At 36.7% G+C, this 10958-nt stretch overlaps 1 protein-coding gene across 1 annotated transcript in view; it reads left to right on the forward strand.

Annotated features, from left to right (window-relative positions):
- Positions 1-10564, forward strand: part of LOC306849376 (fibrinogen C domain-containing protein 1-like) — a 113819-nt gene extending 103255 nt beyond the window's left edge. Inside the window, exons 7-8 of the mRNA XM_079384340.1 lie at positions 2824-3003; positions 9906-10564. Of these exons, the coding sequence (XP_079240466.1) occupies positions 2824-3003; positions 9906-10168 (443 nt within the window). The 3' untranslated portion in view covers positions 10169-10564. The remainder of the gene's footprint in view (positions 1-2823; positions 3004-9905) is intronic.
- Positions 10565-10958: the final 394 nt, after the last annotated feature.

The following is a 10958-nucleotide window of genomic DNA, read 5'->3' on the forward strand; positions in this document are numbered from 1 at the left end:
AAATGGTACTGTGATAGGATCCAAAAATGTGCAGCAGGAGCTTCATGGAATGGATTTCAGTTGCATATAACCCTTACATCACCAAGTACAATGCCAAGCATTGGATGGCGTGGTGTAAAGCATGCTACCACTGGACTCTGGAGCAGTGGAAACCTGTTCTGTGGGGTAAGGAATCACACTTCTATGTTTGGCTTCTGTGTAAAGACAAGTGTGGATGAGTTTGGTGTGAATGAACTTGACTGACCCACTCAGAGCCCTGACCTTAACTCCATCAAACACCTTTGGGATAAACTGGAAAGAAGATTGCGAGTCAGACCTCACAAATGCTCTACTGAATGAACAGGCAAAAATTCCCACAGAAACACTTCAAAATCTTGTGGAAAGTCTTTCCAGAAGAATTGAAGCTATTATAGCAATGTGCAAAGCGGAGACCAAATTCATATTGAAGTGTATACCTGTTGGTGTAATGGTGTCCCAATACATTTTTCCATATGGTGCATGTATTATGTAGAGGTCTAAGTTGAATTACTAAAACTGAAATAAAAATAAATAAAAGCTGATATAATAATTTTTTTTTTTATCAAAAGTTCAAATTCTCGTAACAAATTTATGAAAGTATAAAATAAAATGAAAACTGAAATGATCATTTAAAATATTAATGAATATTATACATAAAAATACTAAAGCAACACGCATAATAACTAATATTTGCATAAATGTTCATAATAATAATAATAATATTAAATGCACAATTCATAAATGTTTTTAAATTATTTATAGCCTAGCATTAATTTTTTTTTTTGCTGGTCTTCTTGTGGAAGATTTATTCAGTGCAAGTATTTTTTCTAGTGTTTATTTTTGGATGACATCATTAATTCCTCTTTTAAAACATAACAGCATCTTTTCATTATCTAATCAATTCCTGATTGATAAAATCAAGTCCTACCCTACATGTTTTCTGTCTGAATATGTTTTTTCATTCTGAAATTCGGTAGTTTATGCAAATGAAATGGGTTTTGAATGGCTTCACTTGGACTTTAAAACAATATCTCAGTGTCAGTGCTAATGTTAATAATTGTTATAACCCGTAGCCCTTTTTTGGGAGATATCTAATGGCTGTTGAACATCTGTTAGGCACAGTATGATGCTTTTTAAGCAACACATTCTGTTTAGCAAATATGGCCGCATGCAGCTAAAGTTTATTCACCTAACACCCTACCCAAACATGCGCTGCGGTTCACAACAGCTGAAGACCAGCAGCAAGCTACGATTAGACCTAGCAAAACTCTGCTGTATTGATTTTCTGTCCTATGGGTGCAACGCACATGCCAGTGAATGGGCTACAAAGGGAATTCATTTGTAGGCAAGCACATTAGTTTCCTGTCAAGCGCCTCTCCTCGTCTCTGTGAAAACTGGGTGGAATATTAAGAGCAGAACTTACTAGAATCTGGGTCTCCTGTTGAGATATTGATCCCAGGAAGCAGACCAGAGTCCTTCGAGCCGGTCTGAGCTAAGAAAGAGATGTTATGTCTTTAGCAGGCCCACCCCTCGGAGAGAGAAGATGTGGACCTTGTGCTTTCTGAAGTACACTGTTGCACTGGTTCCCATAAAACTTTGCTACAAATGTAGCTGTGGAATCTTAAAGTTCACTGCTAGTTCTTTTCATGTTAGACAAAGAAGTTTGAAAACAAAAGCCCAGTCGCAGGTGTTAGATGATAAAGTTAAAGTACAAGTTTGGGGGGGAAATTTCTGATTGTCTGATGGTTTCACTATTATAAAGACTATTTTGAGCTGTGAAGGTAGCAGACCGGGAAAAAATATAAGGGAAAAAAAGTCAATTTCACACTTTTAAGAGCCCTCAACACTCCAAGAAGAGTCTGTAAAAAAAAAAAGAAGGGACCAGTCATAATATGCAGGAATTGTATTGCACTGATATTTCAGGAAATATTTCATATTTATTTTTTACAGGTGTTTTCCCCATATTATGGATTACACATTGAATTGTGTGTGTTATAGATTTATAGAAAATGTCTGTAAATTTAACAGGCAGAAAATTACCAGTACCCTTTCTGTTATTGTACTGATTTCTTCTCAAATTGAAACACAAATTGGTAAACTTGTATAACATAAAAGAAAAATAAAATAAAGTAAACTAAAATATTTAAGTATTGAAGTGTTGAGGGAAAAAGTAGGGGTGTGCTAATTTTTTCCACAGAACGTCATTGAATTTCAGTTTGTAATGTTGATAAATTTCATGTTAATGTTGTCTAATTTCATATATATATATATATATATATATATGTGTGTGTATATATACAGTACACACATATATATATATATATATATATATATATAGATAGATAGATAGATAGATAGATAGATAGATAGATAGATAGATAGATAGATAGATAGATAGATAGATAGATAGATAGATAGATAGATAGATAGATATACAAAACTAATATTTGCATGAATGTTCATAATACTAAATGCACAATTATTAATGTTTTTTTTTTTTTATTTATAGTCTACAGTTAATTTTTTATACACTTTTTTTATTTTATTTTTAGGAAAGTTTTCTATGCAAACCTTGCCATGAGCATTCTGAGTGGTTGCAGGGGTCTAGCTATATGATTGCTAAGATGTTTTGAGTGTTTTTTACCATATTGCTGGCACACATCTCCTCAACAAGTCACATGATTTGAGGTTTCATTAATGTTTGTAGCAGAAGCTGGTTACCTAAACACACTTTCAGCCTTCTGTATATTCAAATGAATCTCATCTGTACCTTTTCCATTAACTTAATCTAAATCTCTTTTTCAGGCATGAAACGAATCCATGCACTTACCATTCAAGCCAACTACGAGCTGAGGATTGACCTGGAGGACTTCGAGAACAGTACCTCCTTTGCGAAGTATAGCTCTTTTGGAGTGGGTTTGTTCTCTGTTGACCCCGACGAGGATGGCTACCCACTGAGCGTTGCGGACTACTCCGGAACGGCTGGTATGCTACACATTATTCTGCCTTTGACTGAGAGTTTCTATGCTTACCTGTAGTGTGGAGCCAAAAACTATTACATTTATTGCAAAGGCAGAGGTCTCGCAGAAAGCCATAGGTCATGGTGTCCTGCTTTTAAAGCTCTGTATTCTTAAGACATCCTGCACATCAGCAGTTCAATCATGGACCTGCATTGATGTCTGGAGCCAAAGTTCATGTCAGGTTTAATGGAGCCTCAGGTGAATGCTGGTAAAAGCTCTTTGGCTGATATGTAGTCTCGTCTAGACAGACTTTTGACAGATTGTTCTGCCCAAGAACAACCACTTTAGACCAAGACAATTTAACTGGCATTTATTGTGTTCAGTTTCATTATAATATATATTTTTTCATTTAGGGACATATATCTGAAATATCAGCAGTCTTAGCAAAACAAAAGAAAAGTTTACACTAAAAAAGTAACAAAATTACAAATTTATGATCAAAATTAATATCTGAGTATAAGTATGTATTGATTATTTCACTGGCAAACAAACAAGCAAACCAAAAAACAGTAAAAAAAAAATAAATAAAAAAATTTTTATAATTTCTTATTCTGTGGAACCCAAAGGGAGATATTAGACAGCAGTGAAAATACAGATAAAAATAATAAAAAATATACATTTGGAGGAAATCCAAACTTATATATATTTATAATTTATGATCACATTGCTTATATTACTGGCTAAATAAATAAAAGAATGGAAAGTTGCTGTACACAAACTAAGATATTAGACAGGAGTGTATACTGCCGTGCAAAGGCAAAAGACAGTAACAAATTTTGGTTGAAAATTAGTTATTGATATTTTTGGGACATTCAAGACATCCTTTATAATGTGGTTAAGTATCTGGAGTCAATTTCATTGTTTTTCTGAGAAAATAATGGGTTGTCTCAACAGTAACTTTGAAAACCCCTGGAGAAACCAAGGCAGAACACCATATTACACCAGTTACAGCTTTTTCACTTTGTTTGGAACGCTCAAACTGAGTTACGGCGTTCTGCCTTTGTTTAGCCGCGCAGCAATATGAAGTTACGGTGCCGGCTTGAAGTTATATGTGTTCTGCCTTTGTTTTACTGTCCATTAAAGTATGCCGCATTTTAATTACGGTGTAACTTGTATACTTTCATACATCTGATCTGGCACTTTATTAGACAAACGAATTAGATCACAATCTACCAAACAGCTCCATATAGGCTAACAAAGCACTGTAAAGACTAGATAGTAATACGCAAGCTAATCGTGAATAATCTTTAATTTTTTTAATTTTTTCCTTTTTTATTTTTTACTTCTAGTTGGATGCGTGTGGACTCGAATGCCGTAGCATGATCAATCATAAAATCAGTACTAACAGTTCGCAGTTAAATCCATATCCTACCTTTTCTTGTAACCCAATAAAATCAATCCATGGCAATGAACGTCATCGAAGATGTTTAATCCACAAGCATTCTGAGCATTCCTGCTTGCTGGCGTTCACGTTAATCCATGTCGTTTTTTTAGGTTAGGCTATTTTCATTCAAGTCAATATAAAAGCAATTATGCGATATCTAGCATTCTTTTACGTTACTGAGCATAGCAAATAAATTGGTTGCAAAACGGTATCCACTTACATGTTTAACTTTTTGTCTGCTTGTTACGGTCAAAAAAATAATTTTGTGTTTGGTGATGAGTCTTCGGCTCAAGGTCTTTTGAACCTTGCCTTATACACAGAGGCACTGTCATGTTAGAATAGAAAAGGGCTCTGTCCAAACTGTTGAAATAAAATTAGAAGCACACAATTCCCTAGAATATCATTATATGCTTAAACATTAAGATTTGTACTCATGGAAATTACTAAAGTAGTCAAACCTGTTCATTAGAAGGGGGTGACCCAATACTTTTGGCAATATAGTGTATATACACACACACACATATATATGGTGGGGTGGTGATGGCCAGTGGATAAGACACATGACTTTGGTGTGAGAGACCCGGGTTCGAATCCACTGTGAGACACCAATGTGTCCCTGAGCAAGACACTTAACCCCTAGTTGCTCCAGAGGCGTGCGACCTCTGACCTATAGCAATTGTAAGTCGCTTTGGATAAAAGCGTCAGCTAAATGAATAAATGTAAATGTATATATATGCACACACACAAAAACTTTGCTAACAAACACATTTATTTTTTAGAGACACACATACACACACAAACACACACACGCATACACACAAGTGTGTGTATGCGTGTGTGAATGTGTGTCTAAAAAAATAAATGTGTGTTTGTTAGCAAAGTTTTTGTGTTGAAAACAAGCCCACATTAAGCACAGAGAGAAAATCCAAATTTAGCGGCCTGAATTGCACCCATCTAAACAAAAAAGATCAGCCCAGAATAGAAACTATCATAAGAATCACAAGACTAATTTAAAGTTTCCTGCCATGTTGTCAACAGCATTCAGATATATTCCCGCGGTACGCAAAGCAACGGAGGCCGCAGGTTATCGCCTGCGCCGAGGCAAAGTGATGAGCAATTCTCACTGCTTCACCTGCGCTGTCGCTGGGGCCTCTTTTTAACATTAATTGGGTCCCGCATTCTATTATTCTCAGGTGTTTTTCTCCGAGCACTGCCCTCCTCGCTGGGGCTGGACACAGACGTGACCTCCGCCGTGTGCCGGAAAGGGCAGGGATAATGAAGCCGTAGAATACGTCTATGGCATTCCAATAAAGCAGGCACTCGGCTTATTAAGGGAGACGTAAACAAACACTCCTATTAACATAAATCAAGAGGAGAATACTGCACCCATGCATCTAATTAGCGAGGCTGTCTTAAGCATCCCCCGCTGGAGGAGTCATGCCACATTGATTCCCAATCTTATCAATTACGTCCTGATTGGACTTTTACGCCGCTGTCTGGATTAAAATGCGCGTGTGGTCATTTAAAGAATTAATGTGTACATGAATGGTAGGTTGGACTGACAGTTAGCATTAAATCACATTTTGATGTTTCGTCTGAGCTGTGCTTGCTCAAGTATGAAACTTGGTTTTGAATAAAACGCTGTAAGAGCTCAACATAGATTGAATGTTTTAGCACAATGAAATCAAACAGTCATTTTTTCAAGAGCAAGCAGCAGTGTGGAACAAAACAGCAGCTGAAAAACAAAAGGAAAAAGCACAAAAACACACAACTTCGCAAATATTTGGCTCCTAGAGGGCAACATTGTGAGATGTCCTTGACACCTTTAATAACGGTTTGTCAGACAAAAAACAAGTCCCTCCTCAAGAGTCCAACCGTCACAGAAATTAGAAAGGAAAAATTCTGTCACAAGGTCAATGGTAAAAGGCACATCTTGGCCATAGATTCAGATGAAAACAATTGAATGTGGCAGGCATCTTAAAATTCAACAAACAGCAGGATTTTAATATATTCTCACTTTATCTGATGCACTGTCTCTGAACACAAAGTATCCATGCATCTGATGACAACAATTAAGTAAGAAAACTTGATATAGCATTTTAATTGCTAGATCAATTATAATTTTAATTGTGTTTTCAAGTGGTTTGGGCCATTATTCAACTGATCAGACTATCTTAACCAGTTTAATCTGGTTTAAATTGACCATATTGTCCCAGTTTAAGGTGTTCGAGTTGGTTTTCGAAACTTAATATTGAGTTAGTTTGGAACACATTACTGGTAGGCAAGGTGTTCTAGCAGCTTTAACCATCTTGACCAGCTTTGACCATAATTCTTTTACACAGTCAGTTCCTTTTAAATATGTAGTATTATTTAGATAGATAGATAGATAGATAGATAGATAGATAGATAGATAGATAGATAGATAGATAGATAGATAGATAGATAGATAGATAGATAGATAGATAGATAGATAGATAGATAGATAGATAGATAGATATGCCAATTTGCCATCAAACCACAGAGAATCTCATTCATGTGGGCCATTAGTACTAAACTAAACCATCCAAGTCACTTCTTCAGCAGACATCTAAAACTGTGCAGAGCAGCTGTCGGAAAGTGTTTTACCGATTGTGTGTTGATGCTGAAATACCGATTTGATATGACATTATTTCAATACGACAGTGCATCCCTGTGGAGATTTTGATGAGCCGTACCCCAGAATCCTCTGTTTTTCATGCATTACTCTGATGTTTTTTCGCAACTGAGATAAAAGAAGATCTTTTGGTGTTAAAGTGTGCCTCACACACTCTTTTCTTGCATGCTAAAATTTTTATATCATAACTGCTTTCAGTGCACAAGTATGGTGTCTTTAATACCGCTCTGTTTAATGAAAGGCCTTTACGATAGCGTAGAGAAAGAGCGCTCAGCCACAGCGGGGATCTCTGGGAAGATATAATTACCTGAGATGAGTTTTTACACCCATGATGCCCTGATCTCTGTAAACACTTTGAGTACTAATACAGTACCAACTTCAAAGTGCGCTAATGACAGTTTTGCAAGCGCACAGAAATGTTTTTACTACCATTAGGGAGGCCAGAGTAAGAAGCGAAATTGCATGTGAGCGTTTGATTATTTTGTAACAATGCTTGTCTAAGTAGAGGAGTGTATAATTTCTCTCTGATGTTGCAGTGTTTTTTCCGGCATTAACGTGATTATGCATTCATGCGCATAGCTAATGACTTGTATCACCCTCCTGAGTGGGTCTGTCTCAAGACATTTCATAAAAGTCTGAGATGCACCTTCATGCTGACACACGCTACACACCCCCTCAGGTGCACAAATTGTGAAGTCTGTTTTGCACAGAATCTGCAATTTACTGCAATGATTAATCATCTCGTTCTAGCAAATGAGTTTTCTAGCGTCGTTTGTATGATTGGGTATTCTTTGAAATGTAACACTTTATGAATATTACAACATACTACTATTGCAGAGGCAGCTTGTTGAGATTTGTTCATATATAGAGAGTCAAGGATTTCCTTCAAGCAGCTTTCCTTTTAAACCATCCTGACATGTTAGCTAGTTTCCAGATATTCCAGATATTAGGCTGGTCTGTTTTAGTTTTCAAGTGGTTTGGTGTATAAAACAGAATGGTTTTTTTGGTGAAATATCCCTTTAAACCAGCCAAAAAAAAACAGACAGCCAAAGATCATAAATGACCTTCTTTGACATGCTAAAAACCAGGTAAAGCCAGCTGATGTGTCATGTTTCTGCAGGCAACGTCTCTGCATCTGTTCATTGGCTCTCCTTTCACAGTCCAGGTGCTGTCATTTTATACCACCATCATTCTGCTGATTCGTCATCTGCTAGACCACAATGATGAATCTGTGAGGCAACCGAAACGAGTTTATGATGTGTAACAGACTTTACAATATGACATAACGGCATCAATTGGATCTCCTTTGTCCCAATAAAACGGCTATCACGATTCATGTTGCAGCAGAGTGGAATTAGAGTCAGAGGAAGAGGACAGGAGACGGGTTTTACTGCAAGGCTGGCAATAAAAGGTTGATCTTGTCAGCAAGGCCGGGCCCAACGGAGCCGGGCGGTATGGAGTCAGGAAACTGGGATTATATTAGCCTAGCTGCACACTGCAACATTATGTCCCAGAAACATACATCACAGAGCTTAATAAGGGCACATTAGCGGCAACGCATTAACACGCTCCACTCTTTGGTTTCTGTCTCTCTCTTCACTAGCAGAGCTAGCAATCTCAGTATGCAGATATAAACACACTAAGGTGATTGTGAAATTTCCAAATGATGTTTTGCTGCTCGATATATGAGCCTATAAGCAGTGTTTTAGCATTGCTATTCTAAGCAATTGGATTTTATGAATTGAAGGCTATAAAAAGCAAATGTAAATCCACTAATGTAGGATTAATGTTTTAAAATTCACTGTAATTCAAAAGTTTAAGGTGACGAAGATGATGATTTTTTTTTTTTATGTTTAAGTCTTTATGCTCACCAAGACAGGATTTAGCTTATCAAATATACAGAAAAGAACTGTAATGTTGTGAAATATTTTTGACAATTTTAAATGACTCTTTTCTATTTTAATATATATTAAAATGTAATATATTCCTGGAATGGTATGCTTATTTTTTAGTATCATTACTCCAGTCTCCAGTGTCACATGAGTCTTCAGAAATCATTCTTATATGCTAATATTGCTAATATTATTAATGTGCTGCTTAATATTTTTGTGGAAAGTAATTTTTTCAGGATACTTTGATGAATATACAGTAAAGTTAAAAAGAACAGCATTATTGTTGTAACTATTATTATTTCAGTGTTAAGGTTTTACCGTCACTTTTAATCAATTTATTGAATCCTTGCTGAATGTATTACTGATTTTAAAGAAAAAATCTTACTGACTTCAAATTTTTGAATGGAAGTGTATTAACTACATTATAAAAAGAAAGATAACCACTAAAAAAATCATTAAATTGTACATGTTTGTGAAATCTGTGAAGTTCAACACAAACTTACTTGCTTTTTATTCACTTGATTATTATCAATTTTACTGGTTAGTTTTCAGCCTTAATGTCAGTTACAAAAAAATTTAGCAATCAATTTTTGGAGGAAAAAGTATCTTAAAAAAACAACAAAAATGTTTTTCCAGTACTTTATTTTTACACTTTTTTTGAGGTTCCATTTGATTTTGATTTAGGATGTAAAGCAAGGTAGCTCACTATGTTTTGGAAGAAAACTTCTGCTTTTTATTGAAACTGTGTACTGTTTTACTGCAGTAATCTAAACTTTCCATGACACAGATAAACAAAGACGTTGCAGTTGAGTGACTCACTTGTTCTTTTGTTTCTGTCTCTTTTTCTCGCCATCCCTGTCTCTCACATGCTCACTCGTGCACCCATCCTCTGTCTTTCTCAATCTTTCTTTCCATCACGCATTGATCCGACGCTGCAGGCGACTCGCTGCTCAAACACAACGGGATGAAATTCACCACTAAGGACAAGGACAACGACCACTCTGAGAATAACTGCGCATCCTTCTACCACGGCGCCTGGTGGTACCGCAACTGCCATACCTCCAACCTCAACGGACAGTACCTGCGCGGCCAGCACACCTCGTATGCCGACGGCATCGAGTGGTCATCCTGGACCGGTTGGCAGTACTCGCTGAAGTTCACCGAGATGAAGATCAGGCCAACCAAAGAGGAGAATAAATGAGCGAGAACTGGAAAACTCAACTAGAAGAGCTCAAAGGTTGTAGGTGTTAGAGACACTCGATGCAGAAACGCAACTTTCCGGCGACAGCTTCTTTCTCATGTTTCTGTTTCTATCCATCTTTCAAACACTGTTTTCCCACCATCTTGTAGTGTTTATGCTAACGCCCAATGGGCCGATGTTTTTCTCCTGATCTACTGTTCACATCTCTGAATATTATTACGAAACATTGCAGGTATTGTCAAAAATGTACTAATGGAAAAAAAATTGATAGTTGTTGTCTAAAAAAAAAAAGAAAAAAGAAAAAAATGAACTTCTGTAGCTGTGAAATTTAGCAAGAACGTGTAGCTTTTCATAAAAATAAAGACTTTTATCTCTTCAGACATCCGAAAGAGAGGCAGCTTGTCCTATGTTATTTTCGTTCATTGCTTAATCAATAACTCGTGGTTAAACATGACAAAGTTGCTATTGGTGTGTCCAGCCCCTGCTGTAATATCTGGGAGGTAACTAGATTTTCCCACATGTCGAGTAAATAAGTTATTGACCACCAGGGATGCTCAAAGAGAATATGTGTCACAGTGGTGGCTTTCAGAGTGATGGGCCACAACAGGCGCATTTTTCACTCTTGACAGGTCAGTCGGTGGAAGGTTTTATCAATGGAGAAGCTGAACGTCTCCCAGAAAACACAATAACCCTTTGGTGTTACTGCCGGATAGAAGAGTGTTGGATTTTATCTTATGCACAGTAGGTCAGATTCACCAGAAATCACAATGAGATGGATTGACAGAGCTTT

This window comes from Barbus barbus (genome assembly GCF_936440315.1).
Source record: "Barbus barbus genome assembly, chromosome: 29".
In the NCBI taxonomy this organism is placed as follows: Eukaryota; Metazoa; Chordata; class Actinopteri; order Cypriniformes; family Cyprinidae; genus Barbus; species Barbus barbus.